Raw genomic sequence first — 23,919 nt, 5'->3', positions numbered from 1 at the left:
TGTATAAATTATTTGGCAGATGGCGCTTAAATCAATATTTAAAATGCTTTTCTAAACAACAGTGTTGGAAGATGTAAGTGATTTTTGTGAAACTTAACACAGCACTGAAAGGCAGCGACCTAACTGTGGCTAAAGCTACTGCTAGCTGGTTTACTCTCCGATCGGAGGGTGGTTTCTTTAAATACAGTTGGAGAATGGTAAATTGACAATGATTAATAACGGCTAACACTCAAATGCTGTTTTACTAAAGTTGATACAGAAAGTGAACCTTTTAACGTTACAACACTGACAATCAGCGGTGTATATATTTTCCCAAATGTGGCTAAAGCTGCTGCTAGCTGGTTTACTCTCCAATCGGAGGCTGTTTATTATGTACACAGTCAGAGAATGGTGGATTGACAATGAGTAATAACGGTTATCTAACACTTAAATGCTGTTGATAAATAAAGTGAATCTCTAAACATTACAGCACTGACAGAGCGGTGTATATTTTTCTTAACTGTGGCTAAAGCTACTGCTAGCTGGTTTACTCTCCGATCGGAGGCTGGTTTCTTTAAATACAGTTGGAGAATGGTAAATTGACAATGAGTAATAACAGCTATCTAACACTTAAATGCTGTTATTATTAACCTTACCTGTTATTATATCCTTAAGATAATGAGTATCTGTGAATTTTTCAGTCAGGTTTCCAGAAGCAAAATCACACCGGAAGTAAAGATACACCGCTTCGAGTTATGGCGGCCATTGTCTGACGCCACTGTGAAAAGGGTCTATTGACCCAGAACCAGTGTGAATTTGTTCTACAAATAGAGAGAGGTCAGGCACACTAATTTGTTTTTCATTTTAACTAATTTTTTATTTTTTAGCTATTTTTTGTCAAAATTTTGTATTTTTCTTCAATAGCTACCAGGTCTTGTGACCTATTGATTCAAAATCAGTGTGAAATTGTTCTACCAGTCTGTATAGATGAGGCACACTCATTTATATTCGATTTGAGTCCTTTTTTATAATTTGTAGTTATTTTTATATTAGCTTTTAGATAATCAATCAATCAATCAAATTTTATTTGTACAGCACATTTCAGCAGCAAGGCATTTCAAAGTGCTTTACATAATAAAAACACAAAAACTATGGAGTTAGATTTGTTTCACAATTATTCAATAAAAAAAAATCATGTCAAACAAAATAGTATTCAATCAAACAATTTTTCAAACAAAAAAAATCTTAAAAACTTTTTAATCATAAAAATAATTATTTACGAAACAAAAATTTTTTTAAAGAGTTTTTTTAAAAAATTGAAATCACTAATTTTTGTTTGAAACTTTTATACTGACATGCAAAAATAAAAGTTTCAAACAAAAATTAGTGATTTAGGAACTGTTGCTGCCGCCGCAGGAAGCGTAGTCGAGGAGGCGGATCTGGCGGTTGCCGCCGCAGGAGGCGCTCAGGCCCATGGGGCCGGCTGGAGGCTCTGGAAGGCCGGCAGAGGGGCCGGCCGGCTGGAAGCTCGGACGGAGCACTGGGGAGCTCGGACAGAGCACAGGAAGCACTGGGAAGCTCGGACGGTGCGCGCAGCCTCGGCTCGGGGACAGGCGGAGAAGGTGCGGTGATCACTGGAGGCGGAGCTTGCGCAGAGAGTGGAGTTGGGACTGAAACAGGAACAGACACGGAGGAAGACGGAGAGGGGTTGGGAACATGAAGTTGGACGGTCTAGGGGGCACCGGTCCTCCCTTCAGCACCGCTGATGCCGTCCTAAACTCCCAGTCCACCTCTTGGCGTTGAACCTCCAAAACCTGGAGGTGGAAACGGGGAATCCACTCCTCCAGCCAGACCAGCATCCGGGTGGCGGTGTTGAGGCGGCTGACCGGGGCGTAAGGTTTGACACTTCGTCAGTGTAGCGCTGGGTCCTTCTGTCATGATTTGGTTAGGTGAGTGGTGAGATAGAACGCCGGCGGGCCCAGGATGTCATGTAGATATTTAATGATAAGACAGAATCCAAAAACACAAGTAGGAAGACAACAAGGAACCAGTATGAGCAGTGACAGGAGACAGACGTGTCAAATTGTTCTATCCATTTTCATCCTTACACCCTTGTCCTTGCTGGTGCCTCTCGCCTGGTGCCTGTCTCCAGGCGAGAGGCAGGGTCATCCTGGACAGGTCACAAGGCAGGGCAACACAGAGACAGATAGGACAAACAACCATGCACACACACACCAAGGGAGAATTTGACAGTCATGACAGTCATGCTTTTGGACTATGGGAGGAAGCCAGAGTAACCCACAATACACAGGGAGAACATGCAAACTTAATAATTAATTATCCATCCATTTTCTGTACACCCTTGTCCTTGCTGTCGCCAGTCTCGCAGGGCAACAAGGGGACAGACAGGACAAACAACCATGCACACACACCTAGGGACAATTTAGAGAGACCAATTAACCTGACAGTCATGTTTTTGGTCTGTGGGAGGAAGCCGGAGTACCCGGAGAGAACCCACGCATGAACAGGGAGAACATGCAAACTCCATGCAGAAAGACCAGGGCAGGGGATTGAACCCAGAATCTTCTTGCTGCAAGGCAACAGCTCTACCAACTGCGCCACTGTGCAGCCCACATTACAGTCCAAGTATATAAAACTTTTTATAACCAGTACCTGCAAATGAACCACCTAATTCAGGGGATGCTGCAGGTAACCAAACAAAACCCAAAATCACAGATAAACAACCTGGTTGTCCATTACAAAAAGAACCAATACATTCCAGGTGAGTAATGTCTTTTTTTCTCTTCATTGCAGGAAAGAAGGTTGAAAAGACCCAGTAGACGACATGGCTTCCAAACAGAAAGTCCCAAGGCCCCAGGAAAGGACCTCACTTTGAGGAATCTATTTAGTCCTTTCTTATATCATGTTTGTATTCATTTTGTCAGATAAGTAACCTTTCTCCTCCTTTTTTGCAGGAAGTCAGCGAGGCGTACCCAGCTTTTCAGTTTCCACCGAAGAAACAATATAATCCCCAGGTAAGTGAATCAATTTCAGGGAATTAAACAGAGTAAACAACTAATTGGTGAATAAAACTTGACTTTTGACCCTCCACAGGTCATGCAAAACAAGTAAAAGTGAAAAATCATCCATAGAATTGCTTGTAGAACCTCCTCATCCTCTTACTGCACTTAGAAACTGCATGATAACAAAGACCTTTGTCCATAAATCCACTTTCCTCCACTGTTTCTGGGTCATGGGGTAACAGCTTCAGAAGGGAGACCCAGACTTCCCTCTCCCCAGCCACTTCTTCCAGCTCCTCGGGGGAAATCCTAAGGCGTTCCCAGGCCACCCGAGAGACATAGTCCCTCCAGCGTGTCCTGGGTCTTCCTTGGGGCCTCCTCCCGGTGGGACGTGCTCGGAACACCTCACCAGTGAGGCACCCAGGAGGCATCCTTATCAGATGCCCGAGCCACCTCAACTGGATCCTCTCGACTTGAAGAAGCAGCGGCTCTATTCTGAGTCCCTCCCTGATGACGGAGATTCTCACCTTATTTCTAAGGGAGACCCCAAACACCCTGCGGAGGAAACCCATTTCGGCCGCTTGTATCCAGGACCTCGTTCTTTCGGTCATGACCCACAGCTCATGACCATAGATGAAGGTGGGAACGTAGATCGATTGGTAAATCGAGAGCTTCGCTGCTCTCTCTTCACCACTCCAAACCGGTACAGCGTCTGCTTCACAGCAGATGCTGCTCCAATCTGTCTGTCAATCTCCCGCTCTCTTCTTCCCTCATTTGTGAACAAGATCCCCAGATACTGAAACTCCTCCACTTGAGGCAGGAATCCCTCTCCCAATCTCTCCCAGAAAGGAGACATTCCACGTCCCAAGAGCCAGGTTCTGCAACTGAAGATCAGATCGACGGGAACCCCTCCCTCAAGCACCACCCAGATCCAGAACAGTGTTTAGGACAGGAGTTTAAAACCCAAAGTCAGTACAATGCCAGCAGCTGTGCCAAAACCCAAGCCAAAACTGAAGCCGCTCATGAATGACTCTCCCCAATCAGTCATGAAAGTCCACACACTCCTTGGTGGACTCTGCTCCTGATTCTGCTGTTCTCGGTGCAGATGGTGGATTAAAGTCTCCACTATCTCATTTTCCGCAACGTCATCCAAATCATAAAGTCTTTTAAGTTTCTTCATTAGTTCTCCAATCTCATCTAGTAATTCCTCTGTATCCAAATATTGTAATCTCTGTCTTTGCATCCTTAGATAAAATTCCTGAAGTTCCTCAAAAAACTCTAGATCCTCCATTGTACAAGTTTTAGAACAAGTTCCCAGTCTTTCTTCAGTGCTCGAATGAAAGATCTTGGGAAAGTTCAACAGTCTTAAGAGTGTTTTATGATGTCATAACAAAAGAGAATGATATTATGACATCACAGCGAGAGTGATGTCATAACTGACATATATTTGCATATATTTATGCATTTTATAAAATATGTTTATATGGTTTTCTTTTTTGCGTATGTTGAGAATGGAAATCTTAATCGATGAATCATTATTTGTATTGACACATGGAGCATAAAATCAGCCAACAAAAGTATTCATACTTTACTTATTTTATTCACTGTCAGCGCTAAAAGGAGATGCTTTTACCATTACATTTGAGAAGAGTTTCTAAAAAAAAACAACTCTGTGCAGCGTCTGAGGAGAAGGAGGAGGTTAGCTGATTATATGGACTGAAGGCACTCACTGAAATCACACCATGTCTCTGTGGCCTGATAAGTTTCTGTTTTTCTGAGAAATGGGCCTTGGCGTCTAACAGAATCAAAAATGTAACTCTTTACATTGAGCCCTTTGTCTAACTACATGTAACTCTTTCTTGACCTTGGTAAAGTGTCTCAACATTCCCCCTTTTGTCTCCCCCTTTTGTTTTGGGCTCTTCAGAGCCCAAAACAAAAGGGGGAGACAAACCCTTGAGCAGACACTGTCCCTATCTGGAAACATCCCCCGAGGCTATTACAGATGTTCACATGTATTTGATCATTGATGTTCTCTTTCATTTCATCATTCATGTTGTCTTTCATTTCATTTCACTTGCATTTGGTGGAGGTAAAAACAGATAGGGCATCCCACGCCTCCGAGGCGGTGGATCGAAATCACAATGTCCCCCTTACAATCTAATGAAGAATATGTAAAGAAATAAAATGTTAAAAGATGTTAAAGTGTTAAAAAATAGTTAAATGTTAAAAAGAATAAAATATTAAGATGATATGTGAAAGTTAATGAACTATAAAAGAGTAAAATATTAAAAGAATATTTAAAAGTTAATACAATGTAAAATAGATCAAATGTTTGACAATATTTTAAAAGTTAATAAAATGTACAATGAATAAAGTGTTACGGTAATATTAAAAAAGTTAATAAAATGTTAAGATAATATTTAAAAATTAATAAACCATAGAAAGGATGCAATGTTAAGAAATGAAATGTTAAGATAATCTTAGAGTTAATGAGAATTTAAGGGTATAGAATCTAAAACAAATAATTTCAAACCAATTGAGTAAATAAGCATTACATGCAGTCCGATAGAAATATAATGAGATTAATAAAATCAAATCAGTTCAGTCTTTGTTATAGCAAGCCCTATCAACGTCAAATCAGTTTCTGAGAGTGTTTTTTTTACTAAGCCATTAGAGCATCAATATATCTATAACATCTGTTATTTATTTAACCAAATTACCCTCTTTTGTAGGGTTTATAATATTTATCAATACATTTTTGGCCGTTTTGAGGAGAAGTTTGATACAACTAAATTAAATGATATAAATGTTCAGGTTAGACCTTTCTGCATGACTTGGTTAAAAAACCTATTGTTTCAAATTATAGCAAGAGAGAGAGAGGCAGTAATCAAACAATCTGTTCCATGTTTTAAGAAACACTGTTTTGTAAAATCTATTTGACACGTGATATCATTGTTAATTTTAAAGTATTCAATTCAGAATATTCAGTATTACTTTAGAAACTCATCCGACTAGTTAGCTCATGTTTAATGGATGCTAATTCACGTTAAAACATTAGTGAATTTTGATTTAACCTCCTTTTATATTTTGCTGAAAACTAATAGCTCAAAACTGAAAATTTCTCAGTATATTAGATTAACTCACAATGTGCTTGAATAGATCAGTTCCATGCATGTCCCCCTGTTTCTGTAACGGAACACTGTTTAATGTTTTGCTACAGAAACTCCTCAGAAACCCACGCAAATAATTTAGACCAAATTGACTTTCAATGCTAACTGTAACAGTTGGATGAAATTAAAACGGGGTGTTTACAGATACTGGTACAATCTGCACACCTCAGTGAAAAAATTGAATAGTCGATTGAAAATATGTGCAGACATGACTCCAGATCACATTAAGGCCTGATTGATGCACACGCACATCCGCTGATTTGAAAACAGGTTTTGCTATTTGGTTTCAATGTAGAATATTTATTTATGCTGTGTAATAACTGTAAAAAATAAATAAAATACATAAAATATTATGTATTGTAACTACTTCGCGGATTTCGCATATCACGGGTTATTTTCGGAACACAACCCCTAAGAAAAACAAGGGTTCCCTGTAAATGTAGTGTTTACTTCATTTTTTCTACAGCAGAAGTTTTGTCAAAAAAGCGTAACAGGCTAAATTTCAAAATGTTGTAAAAACTTTTTTTTTTTAATAAAAATCTGTGGGGAAAAAAAACAGTCCACAAGGATCCTCATTCCAAACACATTCACTTAAATTTTCACTTTATGTTCACATTTTTTATTGACGGTATATCAAATCTATTTTAAATTTAACTGAAGATATGACATAATACAATACATAATATTCAATAAAATACTATGTATTGTACTTAAGTACAAATTTCGTGTATCCGTACTTTACTTAAGTAGATTTAATAATGGGTACTTACCGAACTGCGTAGCACATGCTAAAGTTATCAAAGTCAATAGCAGGCCAGCAACAGTTAGGCTAGTATAACTGACCCACTGCTCACTTGTTCAATGTTTTCTTTAAATTAAAACGTTTTCCTCACCTGTGAAATCTGAAGCCCTTATTACCATTATCTATGGTTGACTTAACTGCTAAACATTGCGTCCGTTGTTCTGATTCAGTGGTGGGAAGTAACGAAGTACAAGTACTTCGTTACTGTACTTAAGTACAATTTTCGTGTATTTGTACTTTACTTAAGTAGAGATTTAATAATGGGTACTTTCTACTTTTACTCCATTACATTTTACAGTAAGTATCTGTACTTTCTAAGTGTCGCGTTACTCGTTACATCCAAGTCTCATTGCTCTTTTTGTCCGTTAAAATGACTTAAGGTGGCGCCGTAAAATCCAAGCAATAACGTGACTTACGTGCCTGTTGTCACCCATCGCCTCCCCCTTTACTCGCACACGGAGCTCCAAAATATGCGCAGTGATTTCCTCTGAACGGGAGAAGATGTCTTTCTAATCGTCAGTAATATAATAGCGCTACATAAATCATAAGATATGGCGACATGTAAAATCAGCAGCGCTTCGCTTTCACAGACGGTGGGGACTTCGTCCAATTTTTAGCGTCACTTCGAAGGAAAGGAAGTAAGATCTGTGGACGTGATGCTAGCAAAGCTAGCTGTACAGAGACACATGTTGCGTCTGCGATGAAAAAAGTTGTCACTCACGCGCTGAATTATTGTGTGGAGGTGTTGACTGATGTGTCGCAAATATGGGACAACGCTGTGACCAAAGTGCAATATAGTGATGTGACATTCAGGAACGATCCGATTCTTCTGGACGGATCTTTACTGATTAAATTTATTTCAGCTCTAAGTATTTAATATCTAGGTGTTTTATGGGAATGTGGATCTTTCAGATCAATTTGAGAAGCAAGTTTGATAGGTAAAACTTAATGTTTTTGTTTCACGTAGCGTGGGGTGCTGGTCTTGACTTGGTCTTGGGTAGGTGGTCTTGACTACAACTCTGCTACTGGCTCCTTGGTTGCATGTCCTCCCCCACCCACCTTCTTTCCATCCCCTTTCTGTTGTATTTCTTTAAAAAATAAATGCCACTAGTGTAAAAATAAAAAAGTCAAGTTCATGCTATGTTAGGACAGGAGACAAGATGTTTCCATCCCTGAAATTATGATCCATGGAATCACATATCTAAGTCTAAACTATGTTACAGAGAGTAAACATAATAAAAACATGCTTTATCTGTGGCATTGTTCATTAAAATGGCACATTTGTAAAGTATTAAAATTAAATACGATCGGTTCACTTAATGATATTGTATTAGTGATTCAGAAAGTACTTTTACTTTCAATACTTAAGTATTTTTAAAAGCCAGTACTTTTTAACTTTTACTTAAGTACAAATGTTAATGTGGTAGTTTTACTTTTACTTGAGTACATTTTTATCTGTGTATTTGTACTTTTACTTAAATAAATTTTTTGAGTACTTTCTCCACCACTGGTATTGTATTATGAACCTAGTCCATAGTCTTATTGTATGGACTAGGTCATCAAATCACTACGTTGCCTGTAGGAATTTTTAATGTCCAGCAGGTGTCAGTATTCAGTGACACAGTATCAAGACAGAATCGACACAGTTTTGCCATGGGTCGAAACGATACACGACATCTACCCATCACTAAGTTTGGTTATCTGGTTCCTTGGTTTATATTTACATTTAAGCTGCAACATTGCAGTGAAATGAGCTTTGTAATCATAAGAAAGTTGTCCCTTGATTGCTAAATTTAAACTTTTCCATCAAGGGGACCAGTAACAGACTGGAAATCAGTTCAGCAGTGTGACTCTAACTCAGGAGATTCAAGGAAATCTCAGAGGCAGATGGAGTCAAATTGCTGAATTTGATCGCACAAACATTCACAAAACTGTAACAACTTTCATAGCGACATTGTAGGGATTATAAGAGATTATACAATGGCATTAAGCCCAAAATATAAAAACAATAATCAATAGGCTGCAGTTAATTCACGCAAGCTAAATTAGCAGTTAGCTGGTTACAGGCATTCTGATTGATTTATAATCGAGGTCAATAATAATCTTTTTCTGTTAATTGCCTTCACCACCACTTCAAAGCGTCATGGTGACGCTTCCGGAACACCTCCAACACCGAGATTGTAATAATCCAGCTCCGTGTCATTCTGTTGGACTCTCTGCTTCCCCCTGGTGGTCTGTAGGAAAATAGCAGCACAGCCAATTTACAGCATTATGCCAGGCTGAGCGTTTCAGCTCAGTCAGAAACAAACTGTAACGCTACCTTATGGGTGTAGAAAATCAGCAAGCTGAAGATCAGCAGAGTCAGCAGCAGGACCACCAGTCTGATGATAAAAACTGTTGGATCTGACGAGACACACAGTCACAATAGTCAAGTCATGTCAGATTATGATCATGGTGATAAAGTTTCCCTCAGCTCATGTTCTTTTTATACTGGTTGGCCTGGAAATGCTTATTTATTTATCCATTTGAACTTAAGGAACATTATTATTCAAGAGTGAAACTGAAAATATTATTAAACGAATGACTTATCAATTCAGGAATCACATTTATGACAATGCAGAAATGGAAATCAATGCTGAATATTTCTCAAGAATGCTTATTCAGTTCCTAAATAAAGCAACATGTGGATTTCAGCAGATATTTTGTACTTGGAGGACACACAAAATGTAAAAACCATTGTGAAAAACAGTTGTAAGAGTCAAAAATGTCAGTTTAGATTGATTGTTATTGTGTATCCCTTTTGTATATCTAGATATTTTCTTAACGATAAGATTTTCTTTTAGTATGTTTTTGTAGAAAAGCACCGCCTAGTGGAAGTACTTGAAGATTTATGAAACCTGCTGTGTCATAGTAGATCAGAAAGTAAATTGGATGTGACGTGTTTAGCTTTGCTCTACGCCAGTGTTTCTCAAACCTGGTCCTCACCTCCCCTCTGCTCTGTATGTTTTAGATGTGCCTCTATTCCAGAACAGCTGATTCAAATGATTGCATGACCATCAAGTACTGCAGAAGCCTGTTAATCACCCAGAGATACAATTCAGGTGTGTGGCAGAAGGGGAATACCTAAAACATGCAGGACAGGGGGGGCGGTGAGGACCAGGGTTGAGAAACACTGCCCTACTCAGTTCTTTCGACCCTAACCCCTAACCCTAACCGTTACATGTGAAATGCTGTGCAAGATTGAAGAATTGTTTTTGATATTTGCTCAAAGAAGTAAAGTTCGTCGTTCATCAGACTTTGTGTGGATTTTGTAAGTGCTTCTTCAATTCATGAAGAGATCCACAACAGCATATGGTGGAACAGAAACATGTCAGCTAAAACCCAAACTAACGAATGTCAACAAAAGAAAACAAACTTGTCGAACAATATTGTGGCTTTATGGAAGTGCAATAACATTAGCACAAACATTAGCATTCCACTACCCCCGCTGCATAAAAAGTAAAAAATGGTAATGCATTCTACTGCATTAGTATTTTCCCTAAAAAAGCTTTTAGCTATTTTTCTTATTTGTTAGCCATGTACATTAAAACGAATAAGCAGTCACTACAACAGTGTTCTTCCTCTGTAAACCTTATGCTCACAAACAGCACCACTATGGGAACTCATCTCTCAGCTATACGTTTGTCACTTGAAGTCAAGTTTTCAACTGTACCATAAGTCTCTTTTTTTTTCCCCAGTGAAGTCAAAGTTGCAGAAAATAATCCAACCTCTTCAAATGTTTCACAAAGTTTATGCTCTGCTCCTGCTTAAAGGACCTGTTAGCTTAAGCACATGTCTAAAATGTTGTACTAAAAAGTCCTCCTAAAACTTGACTGATCAGATTCTAAACTGTCGGTAATGTTCTCTTTTTATGAACATGTTCACAAAAATAAATTTAATTTAATTTTTGTACACATTGATTACATCCCAATATCAATATCCTTGTCTAAATTAATTTTAAAACTACACGTTTTCCACAGTTATTAGTGCCGAGAACACTTTTTAAAAAACAGAATAAAATGATCTTTGGTCTTTTTCAAGGTTCACCGTCCACTCGGTTTGAAGGTTCAAAGATTGTGTGAAAACTTCGGATACATGGAGAAAAAGGCAGATTAGTTTACATGTAAATATTTGGTTTATATCCATAATCAGATTTTCATATATCTGAATAACACAAATATGTCCTACACACTGGCAAACTTGAATTTCTCTTTCCCTTCATTTTGGAATGTTGCGAAGTTTAATTTGCAATCTATTTTTCTGTGTTTACAGAGATATTCCTTACATTATTTCATAAATATATCTATAAAATATATTTTCTGTAACAGTGATTCCAAACACATCATCATACCTTCATAGTAGTGTGTTTTAGTTTTGGAGAAAATTGGCTCCAGAGGCTGTTTTTGTGTCTTATTTTTCTATTGACAGATTTGCCTTTAAAATCAGTTGAAATTCAGTTTAGGATATTTATTTATTATTTCCTGTCTTCGGTGAGTATATTTAAAAAACCAGAATATTTTTAAATATACTCACTGTAACTAGGAAGTTGTTTCAGCTCAGTAGCGCCATGACAGATGCTGGTAGAGATATTGGAGGCAGCATCATGGAGGGATTGGAAAGACGAAACAAGGTAAAGATGACTTTTGACGTCTTCAGAAGCGATGGTCCTCAGTTCATTAATGGCCCTCAAATTGCTAAAAGCATTGCCCACACCTGAAACGAACATGTACTACTACAGCAGTGATCTAAGGAGGAAAACTTGCTCTACCATTAAACTGTATCATCCACACAGAAAAGGAACGTTACCAATAACAAAGACCTCAACTCCAGTGTCTTTCAGATTCTTTGCTGGGATTCCTACTTCGTCCTGAGCTTCTCCATCAGTGATCAGAACAACAATTTTTTTTGAGTCTGGACGCATTCCCACCCCAGGTTTAAAGCTGTGGTTACGGATGTAATCCAGAGCTTGTCCTGCATGTTGTGAAGAAGAAAGAGACGTCTTAGGAATGGGTTTTAAATGCCTGCAAAAAAAAAAAAAATAATAAAAATATATCACATTTTAAATCTGATAGTATTTTTTCTGATGGTGTGTCTCTGTGTTGCCCTGCGACAGACTGGCGACCTGTCCAGGGTGACCCCGCCTCTTGCCCGAAAGTTAGCTGGAGATGGGCACCAGCAACCCTCCCGACTCCACTAGGGACAAAGGTGTACAGAAAATGGATGGATGGTATTTTTTCTGTTTCATCTACAGAATGCCCAGTTAAGATTATGGGTAAGAATATGATCCCAGGGAAAAGTCAAAAACTTTTGAATTTAAACAACTCTTATGTTGACAGCTTCTCACAGAAAGTATCTATAGTGTAGAGACATAAAAATGTTTATCTAGTTCTGGTCCAATAATGTTTGGTGTGTCTTTTGTGTTTTTTTGTAAGAATTTATTTGTTGCTGAAATTTTTATCTTTGCTTCAGTCTGCCAATGAAAAGAGTGATGCTGTGGTCTACTCCTGCTGCCCAAAAGAGAAATCTCCACGGTAACCTGTGGCTCTGCTGGTTTCCATATTAAGCAACATCTTCTTCTGTCTAATATTGCTCCAGCTGAACTAACAGACAAAGCTGACCCAGGTTATATTCTGAGGGAGAATTTGCTCTAGAACCCAGGGTTTCCCCCATGGAAGAGCTACTAAAGCCACATTGGCAGCATTAACTTAAATCTCCAGTTTGTAGCGCATTTAACTCATCATGCAGGGCTGGTCCAAGGTTGTATGAGGCCTGGAGCAGAATTTGACTTAGAGGCCCCTCATGCTGCTAAAAACATCAGCACCTCTAACAGCTTCTGTGTTAGATGTAGTGAAATCTTGGAGAGGGGGAGTAGTTTAATTGGCCAACCTAAAAAGCAATAAGTTATAATTACAGTTTACTAATTTGTGAACACACAGAGCTCAAACTCAAAGATTAAACTGAGAGCGTCAGATTGTTGCCATGGTAACAAAACAATTTAACTATGAATATTGTTTTTTTAACCTCTACAAAGTAAACTTGCCAGCTCCTTAAAATATGACATTTAAGTGTTAATTTTATTTTAAATATTTTAATTTATGTATTTTGAAGGCATAAAATCAAATTTAGCAGCATTGGTCATCTCAAATGCTACATTTATATATCTGTAATCTGTGTTAAAATATTAGCATTTATGGGCCCCCTGAAGACCTGGGGAGCCTTATGAAGCCTATAATTTAATTTGGCTTAAACAGAAGTGCAAATAATCAATATTAATTTTAATTGTATTTTTTGATTTGTTGTTTTTAAGACCTGCGACAGACTGGCGACCTGTCCAGGGTGACCCTGCCTCTCGCCCAGGATGTTAGCTGGAGACAGGCACCAGCACCCCTCCGAACCCCACTAAGGGACAAGGGTGTAAAAAAATGGATGGATGGATGGATGTATTTTTTGAAGAGTAGTTGTGGGTTTAAATATTGTTAAATAGAGTTTTTAGCGATGTCTTCCCATAAGATATAATTACCCAGTAATATATTTCCTTTTACCCTTCAAAATGTGAAAAGTTCTAGTTTTGAGTTGTGAACCATTCAGATCCTGAAGTCCCAGAGCTCCTCATGGTGAGACCCTGCTGTGGACACAATAACATACTGACCTGTGTTTGTGCCTCCAGCTATTTGTCGTATCTGGTCAATGGCCTGCAGCAGGGACTGTTTGTTGTTGTGGCTGTTCAGGTGCCACTCAGCTTTAGGGTTGAAACTGTACTGAGTCAAACCTACAGAAAACACACATGAACCGATCAAATCAAACCAAACAGGAACTTAGAGCAAGAATATGTGTTGACAATAATACATACTTGCATATTGTGTACACTAAGATGGCTCATTAAATGACCTTTGTTTAAATGAAAATGAAGTAATACCTATTTGGACTTTGTTGGGACCGATGGGGAAGTTTTGAACCATCTCAGATAGAAATGATTTCATCCTTCCAAAGTCATCCTGTCTAATACTCCCAGATCCATCCACTAGCATCACAATGTCAGCTTTGGCCATTTCACACTGAGATCCTGAAAGAAGAAAACAGTTACAAATTTATGTGAAAAATAATGTTAAATACATCAATGCTAAAGCACAGCTTTGTCTGTCTTTTTTATCATTTCCATCTGTTCCCTGTCAGCAATGTTAGGAAAACACAACTTTTCTTAACAGTTTTTCCCCCCCACATCATCATGGCATCTCTACCGCTCTCTGTGAGCTTTAATATCTCAGCTGCTAAAAAAAGCAGTATTAAATGTGGGCGAAAAGAGTATGGAAAATCTTTTCCACTGACAAAGAATAAAGTACAAGCTGTCATTTGCAACCTCAAAGACAGATACAGTTTGATATAAAGTGAGCAGCTCTAGAACATCCTGCACATCAACAAAGTGTTTGTTTTGAACATCACATGGCCAGCATAGAGTCAGAAGAACAACAGAGTCCTGTGTTGGCATGTGAAGAGTTAATACATTTCATGGGCTTCATTAGGAAGGCAATTATTTATCTAGCCGTCTCACAAATACAGGCAAAGCAATTCAACTCTGGTATGAAAAAAATTATACTGCATTACATACATAAAGTGATACAATGTAAAAAAAACACAGTTTTTTTACATTGTATTTTTTACACGTTATCTTATAAGGTATACGGTATTCTAAGGTTAATACCGTATACCTTAAAAATATGTTTTTTTAAACATCGTATTTCTAAGGTAAAATTCTGGCAACCACACCTGCCGGTATTTTACCTCAAATAAGAGACTTTTCTTTTTTACAGTGTAGATTATGTAATATGACTTTATTGACTTTTGTTGTGTCAGCTGAAATGAATCCCTTTACCTGTGTAGCTGTAGATTTCACCACCTTGCAGCCCTGAAATCCAGGAAATAAATGTCAGCAGGTTTTTAGAAAGGCTCTATTACTATCAACTGTTGTTCTGCAACATATAATAATATACTGCTCAAAAGAATAAAGGGAACATTTCACTTTAATTTTGTGTGTGGCTCCAAATCCAGGCCTCCATTGGTTAATAAATTTGATTTCTATTGATGATTTTTGTGTGATTTTGTTGTCAGCACATTCAACTTTGTACAGAACAAAGTATTCAATGAGGATATTTCATTCATTCAGAACTAGGATGTGTTATTTGAGTGTTCCCTTTATTTTTTTGAGCAGTGTACATAAACACACTGCTAAAATTGAGTGTCATACTTTGCACAAGAACTGAACCTCTGTAGCAGAAATGAAAAGAGAAAGCAATGGTGATTTCTACAAGTACTGTTAAAAACACCAAATTTTTTAAAGTTTCAAAAAGTTAATATAAATTTTTGTTGCTCAGACAAATGCTTGTTCCTCCCTTTAGTCTCCAGTAAAAAATTCAAGAAATTTGTCACTCTGTCGGCCTTCAGCTGAACGCCAACAGATGCAGGAAGAAGAGCGGGAATTTGAAGAGTTCAAAGATTGTTTTCAGGGAACAGGAACATGGCTTAGTGGCAGACAAGTATTTCTTACCTTGGCCAAGCCATGCTGAGGGTTTGAATCTTACCTGAGCTCAGCAGCAGCACCAGCAGTACCAGCGGCTGATCCATGTTGAGGAGAGAAAAGTGTTTGTAGGTCTGTTAGTCTTATCTTCTCTCCTCTTTTGGTTGTGTTATTTCCTTTTCCTGTTGTTTTCCTCTGTTGTAAGCTCACATATATTTTTGGTGGTGCCCACAAAGTGATGATTCATGAACACTAAATTGTCCCCACAACAGCACCGCCTAAAACGTTCCAGGCTATTAAGCACAACGGAGCCACAAGTAGTGACGAACGTCGACGAAGCAGAGGCGTAAAAACACGTGTTTGCACACTGGACTTTATTTGGCAACAGAGGTATGTCAGAATCTACCACACTTTTCAGAGAAATGCAAGAATGAGGAACATATTTGGAGCTTCATGTTATTTTACTGAAGCCTATTTCTCACTCTGAGGAGCAGAATATCATGAAACCATGATGCTCTGCTGAAATCTGGACGAATTTCAAGGTGCAGTAAAGACTGGACAGCTTCATTCACTCTCCGGTGTGGCAGCAAGTGGGATAATAATTGCAGCATCCCGCCAAGGGAATTTTCTCATGAAGACAACTATAAGAAGGCCCAACAAAACACTTGATTATGAATCACTTTCCTGTAGCAAATGTTTCTTCTTAGGCTTCAGAATAAATCAAGATGTTTCCCTCTGTCTGAATGTGCATTACAAGCAGCATCATTTGTGCCTGAGGTGTTTTAAAGGTCAGAGCTTTATAACATTAAAGCTCTGATTAATGTTATATGTAAAGCTGTCTGTCCAGCTTCCCTCAGCATCACTCTAAAGTTTATTGAATGGTTTCTGATCAGAATTCATTTCATGATGTTGGTCCTCTTCTTTAACCCATGGGGCCTCTGATATCTTCTTCTTAAACCACGTTCTTTCTGCGTCAAGACCAATTCATCGACTTCTTACTTGTTCCTTGTGGACTTCCTCTTTGCCTTCCACTCTATTTCTTGGTATCGATGGTGTCACCACACCTACTTGTGTTTTAAATGAAGCTCTTAAATTATTGCACAACAGATGTGTATGTTCAACCAGTTGGTTGAAAGTGTTCTTTGGAAATGTCAAAACACTGTCACATGTTCCATGTGTCGAAAGCAGAAGTTAGTGGTTTGAAAAGTGTGTTGTTGATTTTGAAATTACCTTTTTTTTTTTACTGGGTTAACTGTTGATTTTTTTGATAGGTTTATTTTTTAGTAGAACTGAATGAGGAATCAAGGTCTCAATGAATCAAATCACCTGATTCCTGTTTGACCTGGAGAACTCAAGATTTCCTGACTGATGAACATTTAGAGTTGGGCTCAGATCTGTCTTCATGCAGAGGGATTCTCTGCAGAATCTCAGAATGAAAACCCAGCCAAAAAAGATTAGTGTATTATTTTTTTTCTTATTTCCAAAGCAATTTGGATTGATCTTGAAAATGAAGGTAGAGGTTCTTGTAGAAGGTACTGCTAGTTCTAGTTTAATTCAACTCATTCTTCCTTGGGTTCTCTTATGCCAAAACACATGATGTGATTTTTCTTTGCTGGCATAGAAAGAGGCTGTGTCTTGTTTTAAGGATTTACACATTAAATTTGGTTTGTAATTACATTAAAAATGCAATTCAACAACAAAATAAACTTTATCAGAAACAAAACAAGAGGCTTAATATTAAAGTGGCTCAAATAAAATGTTTCAGTTAAGCTTCAATGTTGTTTTACCTGAAAGACAAAGTTCAAAACAGAATTAACATCCAAAAAGACACTGTTTTTAATCTTTATATATGACCTGATGCAAATTGTAGAGCTAAGTTGAGGCCATGATGTTTGTTGAAAATAAAAAAAAATTGGAAGTGAAGAAAAAAAAAAGATTTGAAACTGAAAAGGATGTGAAAGTAAAAAAAAAAGTTCAAAACTACTTTTTCAGATCAAGTTTAATTTTTTTCCAGTTTCATTTTTTTCAGTTTCGTATTCTTTTGAACATATGACCCCAACATAGCTCCATACTCATCATCATTCTGACTGAATGTTCTTATCACATAACACAAAAGCAAACTCACAGCTACACTGCTAATCATAAAGTCTTTGGATAATCTGAGATTTACATAAATCTAAATAGTCTGAAACCATATTATAAGGATTATATTAAAAGTCATTAATAAGAAAACGAAAGACAGTAGTCTGGAAAAACAGAACCAGTGAAGAAAAAAAGACATTGAACATCAAAGTAACAGCAGGAATGTTTCAGCAGGTCTAAGCAGTTGATTCCTCCAGTACACATTCTCCACCACATGGTGTCGCTACAGAGCTGCCTCCTCCTGTTCTTCCATCACCTCTCTCACTTCATCTCCTCCAACATCTAAGTTCTTCTGTGAGACAGTCTGCTGCCCCCTGGTGGTCTGTAGGAAGATACAAGCACACATCCAGCTGAGTTCGAGCATCATCCCAATCTGAAAGCTTCAGCTGAATCAGAAACAAACCTCTACGCTACCTTATGGCTGCAGTAAATCACAGAGATGAAGATCAACAGACTCAGCAGCAGGACCACCAGTCTGATGATGAAAACTGTTGGATCTGATGAGACACTCAGTCACTGCATGAGCACAAGGAACAAACCCAGCTGCCTTCAGCTCTCCGTCAGCTTACCTGAGACTCGCAGAGTCAGCACACGGCTCTGGGAGGAGAAGTTATGAGAGAAAACGTGGATGTCATAAACACAGCAGTAGCTTCCTCTGTGATCGGCCTCTGCAGCAGGAAACAGGAAGTGTGCAGAGTGATTGCTGGCTGGCTGGGTGTAGCTGTGTGTTGTGTTGGAAGAGTTGAAGGAGAGCTGGAAGGAGCCTCCTGGATACTGTGGCTGGATGGAGCAGCTGATGGTGAAGCTGGAGCCCTGAAACACTCCTGCTGAGCTCGACTGCAGGGCGCCTGTGACCCCGTCACTGGACGACACCGAAATGATTGGCTGAACCAGCAGGTCTGAAAGGAGACAAATGATTGGCTCGTCAGTTTTATCTGTGGTTTCAGCCCAGTTCAATGCTGCATCACATTTGAATCTGAGGCAGGAATGTAAATCTGGAAACAACCAGCATCATAGAATTAGAAGATCATGTCAACTCTAAGTACTTTGATACTAAAAGCAGCTTTGTTGGATTCTACCTGTGCAAACAAGCTCCAGAATAGTACCAGACTGAGATGATGAAGACAATAATGATGATGATGCACACTGCCTTAGTGGATATCCAGATTTCAAACAGCTGAGCTCAATTTCCCACACTTGTCTAACTGAAGAGTTATTCCTGGTTCCCATGGAAACGACTGAACCACAGTCCAACTCTCTGCAGGCTGCAGCTGCTTCCTGCATGGTCCAACCTGAGGCGCTCACTGGTCTCCATGTTCTGAGCTTCAGCTCCAGTGTTCCTTCACAGTGACTGGCTCCTCCCACCAACCTGATGGGTTCTGAACACAAATCAGTCATCAGTAAATGATACTTACAGTTTGATCAGAACAGTAATAACTCCACCCCTTTTCTACCTGAACAGGTGAGTCTGACGGCTTTGTTAGGTGAGCAGGTGTTTCTAACAGAGCCTGATCTTCTACAGTCCAGGAGGGAGGATTCAGTTCCTCCACACTGGAACTCTGCTGTCCATGTTGGAGCTTCCACTTCTCCATAGAGCGCCCCCTGCAGGACTGAAGGAGGTCCACAGCCAATCTCCCTGCAGACCACCTCTGCATCCTGCTGGTCAAAGTCAGCTTCACAGACTGTAGACCAGATCTGGTTGAACTGGGAGGTTTTCACCTCCAGTCGGCCTGAACACAGACTGGTACCATTCACCAACCTGACAGAGTCTGAACACGCACATAGAAATAAATCTTCAGTACGGCATCCAGTGAATGCATGTATTGGAGAAAAAAAAAAAAAAACACATTTCCTATTTTTTGTTTCAAAACTTTGTTGAATGTTATCCTATTGTTTTTTATTGTTCCATTACCTGACATGCTGAAGTCAGACATTCATTGAGTCCTTCACTTTATAATATTTTTTTAAAAATATGATAGACTGTGCTAGTTTGCTGGATTTTGCTCCATGTTCTTATGAAAACAGAGTCAATATTTCAGGGGAAATTTGACTCTGAAATATGCTAAGATGACATTATGGTCATCTTAGGATACTGGAAGTGGAGTTGATTTCAGAAGCTTTATTTCTTCCTGAATGTTTTATAGGTCAGGGTCTAGAGCAGCTTGAGGGTCAGAGTCCTGGAGCGTTTTCATGTGTCCTTTGTCTAACATGCTTGAATTAAATGGCAAAACTGCCATCTGTAGAGCTTAACATGCAGTCAAGCTCTACAGAGCTCTGCTAACGAGCTAATATTGAAACCCGGTTTGCTGAAGCAGAGATACTTCTAGAATCTGAAGGATGCCAACCTTTGAGGGCTGGAATTTAAGTCCACTGCTTTAGAGAGTTATCAATCCTAAAATGAGTCAGACTCAAAGTCCATGTCGAGCTTCAAATATCCACCTGTTGCTAAGTGTATGCAGATGATGCCTACCTGTGCTGGGAGCACTGTGACACAGGCTGTGGCTCAGGTTGTTTCTAATGCTGTGGAGAGATCCAAAATCTGAAGTGGTGTACACATATGTTCCAGCACCTCCAGAAGCAATGATCCCCATTTCAGTGTAATCAACAGCTTGGCCCACACCTAAAAAACAATGTCATCACTTTACTGATACATTAGCCACAAAACAGCTTGGTGGACAAGAGGACTAAACTTTAATTTCTGTAGACAACTCTGATACTGATGTGTCTCTTAGTCTGAAAACAAAAAGTCACCAATCACATTGCGATCCATCTTAGCAACTTTACTTATCCAACTTATCGAAGCAACTTTTGATGCTCATGTTGTACTCTGCTGATTTGAACTCAATCAATCCAGAAAAAGCCAGTCACCAATAATGTATATCTCTATCCCAGTGTCCTTCAGGTTTTTGGCAGGAAGTTGAACATCATCCTGAGATTCTCCATCAGTGATCAGAATTGCCACTTTCTTAGAGTCAGGACGCATCCCCGCCGTGGGTTTAAAGCTGTGATTCAGAATGTGTTCCAGAGCTTTTCCTGTAAGTTACAACAAAAAAAAATTATTAAAAGTCCTTTTAAAGACTCAGAGCTACAGACTCCTTGGATTATTGTCTGTCTGTCTCATGAAAACAGGTATTCCTGAGAACACTTCCCCCTGTTTGCTATAGGAAAATCACTATAGCAAACAGAGAATTTCTGTCATCTATGCTTATTACGTCACTGAACACTTTGTTTCTCCTAGTAATCCATTATCTATGGGAGGAAACGGTTAGATTTCATACAGTGGCTGAAATGGCATAGTTTAACTTTTTTTTTCTTAAATGTTCAGATTTGTCACTGAACAGAACCTGAAAGCCTCAGCACTTCATGGTCTGCTTTGATAACAATAATACACTTACCTGTCATTGTGCCTCCATGCAACTGTTTTATATTGTTAATATCCTTCAGCAGGGACTCTTTGGTTCTGTATGTGTTCAAATTCCACTCAGTCTTTGGTTCGGTACTGAACTGAGTCAGACCTAAAAAAGCACATAATCAGTCAAAATAGAAAATGAAACGTTGCTATTTTTATTCCTCATAAACTTGCCACTTATGTGTTGGGTCAATTGGAATAAAACATTAGTATCTGTCTTTTTGAACAGATACTAATGTATCAAAATGTTTCTATGCTTTCTGAATTCATGAGTTTTTTTTATTATTATTCCTTAGAACAGCATCATGACACAACGCTTGTAGATGAAAATAAAAGTAATACCAATCTGAAAACTGTTGGGACCAATATGCATGGTTTGAAGTAGTTCAGATATAAATGATTTCATATGTTGAAAGCCTCCAGGGCTTACACTAGAAGACCCGTCTACTAACATCACAATGTCAGCTTTAGCTGTTTCACATGGAGCTCCTGAAAAAGTAAAGCAGAGGGACATGTCACACACACACACACACATATATATGTGTCTGTTTATAAATATATATTTGATGTGACAGAGTTTAAAGACTTAACAACAAATGGTCTTTTCCTAAACCAAAACTAAGTAAAAATCACCCAAAATCTAAATAAAATCTCTGAAACTCTGGAGCAATACTGCAAAAGATAATTCATCAGAAAGTCATCACAGAGAAAGATAATTAGAATTATTTAAATGACAACTTCTCACAGAGTTTAGCGATGAAGGATGTTAAAAATTTTTTGTCACACACCAAAGGCATGATAAATTTATACCTAATGTTTGATTAGCTTTAACAACCACGCCATGCTTCAATTATTCACCTTTTGGTAAGTGTGTGCTGGTGCTGGGAGCACTGTGACACAGGGAGAGGATGAGTTTCTTTGTAATGTCGTGGAGGGATTTAAAATCTGAAGTGGTGTACATATATGTCCCATCACCTCCAGAAGCAATGATCCTCAATTCATTGTAATCAACATCTTGGCCCACACCTAAGAAAAGAAATATTATTACTGTACTGATCCATAAACAAAGAAAACAGCTTGGTGGATGAGAACTTTAATTCCTATAGCCAACTCTGATACTGACATATGGCTCTCAAACTAATAAAAAAGAATCAATTTGCTCAGAAATAGTCAGTTACCAACGACGTATATCTCTATCCCTGAGTCTTTCAGGTTCTTTGCAGGGATTTCTACATAGTCCGCAGATTGTCCATCAGTGATCAGAACAACAGTTTTTTTAGAGTCGGCACGCCTCCCCACAGCCAAACTAAAGTCGTGTCGAAGAACATGATCCAGAGCTTTTCCTGCATGGTGCAAAAAAAATAAAATAAAATAAAATAAATCTAAAGGCTAAAATTCACGTTTAAGGCTAGGAGCTGTTGGTCTCAGGTTGTCATTCACAATGACAGGGGTGTCAAACTCCAGTCCTCAAGGGCTGCTGTCCTGCAGTGTTTAGATGTGCCACAGGTAAAAAACAGTGGAATGAAATGGCTTAATTACCTCCTCCCTGTGTAGATCGGTTCTCCTGAGCCTTGCTAATGACCTAATTATTCTTTTCAGGTGTGGTGCAGCAGAGGCACATCTAAAAGTTGCAGGACAGAGGCCCTTGAGGACTGGAGTTTGACACCCCTGTCACTAGAGGACCCAAATTTGGGTCCTCTAGTGACAGACAGGTTAAGTTATACTCGTCACGCAATTCAACAGAAAGTCTTTCGTTAGCATAACGGACACAGCAGTAAAACCTCGTGTACACTTTTGATTTAATGAAGTTTATTCATCTAAGCTAACATTAAAGTGAGGCTTAAATAAAAACTGTCCTTCTTGGAGCTCTATTGTTCAGCCACAATTTAAAAGATTTCATGCCTGTTAAATCTTTTACACAATAGCCTGAAACGCCTCATCTCCTCATGGTGAGAATCTGCTTTCATAACAATAAGGTGCTGACCTGTGTTTGTTTCTCCACCATTCTGTCGTATTTTTTTAATAGCCGTCAGCAGGGACTCTTTGGTTCTGTGTGTGTTCAAATTCCACTCAGTTTCTGCTTCGTCACTGAACTTGGTCAGACCTACAAAAAGCACACAGTCATTGATTCAAATGGAAAATCATAGGTTATTGTTTTATTCTTCATAAATTTACCTCTAATGTGTTGGACAAGTAGAATAAAACATTACAATCTGTCTATTTCAATGTTGCTATATTTTCTAAATTTATATAAAAAATTTTTTATTACTATCTCTAACAAATAACAGCGTTATGATGCAGTTGAAACCAGATATTTACCAAATAAAAACAGTCTCACAGTCTGAAGTTAAGTCAGACTGAGCTTTTCTCGTTTACAATTTAAAGGACAGTTCTCCCAGATACTGAGCAAACATATGTAAACTTTTGAATTCGAGGAAAGTTGCAAAAACATTTCTAAAAAACGTCCCTGTCAAATTTTCTGGCATTTAGTAAAAATAGAATTAACTTAGGTAGTTCTAACTAAGCTAAAACAAGAAAATTTAGGTAGAAAAAAATGTGCTTGTGTCTTTATATAGCGTATGTAAATATCTATTTTCAACTGTATATACGACTCTTGCAAGTGAAAATAAAAGTAATACCAATCTGGAAACTGTTGGGGCCAATGTGGACGTTTTGAACTAGTTCAGATATAAACAATCTCATATGTTCAAAGTCTTCAGTGTAAATACTTCCAGACTGGTCGATTAACATCACAATGTCAGCTTTCGTCGTTTCACATGAAGCTCCTGAAAAGTTAAGAAGAGACAAATAATGAGATTTATGTAAGAAGTTGTGCAATTCACCAC

At 38.5% G+C, this 23,919-nt stretch overlaps 2 protein-coding genes across 2 annotated transcripts in view; both read right to left on the bottom strand.

The window, feature by feature from the left end:
• Nucleotides 1–4,579: 4,579 nt before the first annotated feature.
• Nucleotides 4,580–15,838, bottom strand: LOC106924758 (collagen alpha-1(XII) chain-like). The gene is made up of 8 exons (XM_014998621.2): nucleotides 15,587–15,838; nucleotides 14,881–14,913; nucleotides 13,927–14,073; nucleotides 13,660–13,779; nucleotides 11,817–11,981; nucleotides 11,544–11,723; nucleotides 9,292–9,374; nucleotides 4,580–9,205 (listed from the first exon to the last, which is right to left on the bottom strand). The coding sequence occupies exons 1-8, from the start codon at nucleotides 15,627–15,629 to the stop codon at nucleotides 9,113–9,115; spliced, it is 864 nt and encodes a 287-aa protein (XP_014854107.2). The 5' UTR covers nucleotides 15,630–15,838; the 3' UTR covers nucleotides 4,580–9,112.
• Nucleotides 15,839–17,503: 1,665 nt separating this feature from the next.
• LOC106924763 (scavenger receptor cysteine-rich type 1 protein M130-like) overlaps nucleotides 17,504–23,919 on the bottom strand; it is a 29,634-nt gene continuing 23,218 nt past the window's right edge. The window contains exons 19-24 of the mRNA XM_088001049.1: nucleotides 22,256–22,379; nucleotides 19,119–19,551; nucleotides 18,744–19,043; nucleotides 18,234–18,563; nucleotides 18,079–18,161; nucleotides 17,504–17,986 (exon numbers count right to left, since the gene is read on the bottom strand). Of these exons, the coding sequence (XP_087857175.1) occupies nucleotides 17,888–17,986; nucleotides 18,079–18,161; nucleotides 18,234–18,563; nucleotides 18,744–19,043; nucleotides 19,119–19,551; nucleotides 22,256–22,379 (1,369 nt within the window). The 3' untranslated portion in view covers nucleotides 17,504–17,887. The remainder of the gene's footprint in view (nucleotides 17,987–18,078; nucleotides 18,162–18,233; nucleotides 18,564–18,743; nucleotides 19,044–19,118; nucleotides 19,552–22,255; nucleotides 22,380–23,919) is intronic.

This window comes from Poecilia mexicana, unplaced genomic scaffold (assembly GCF_051168715.1).
Source record: "Poecilia mexicana isolate PSO_F unplaced genomic scaffold, ASM5116871v1 scaffold_19, whole genome shotgun sequence".
Classification (NCBI taxonomy): domain Eukaryota; kingdom Metazoa; phylum Chordata; class Actinopteri; order Cyprinodontiformes; family Poeciliidae; genus Poecilia; species Poecilia mexicana.
The sequence above is the reverse complement of the archived record's forward strand: the minus strand, read 5'-3'. Positions and strand labels throughout refer to the sequence as shown.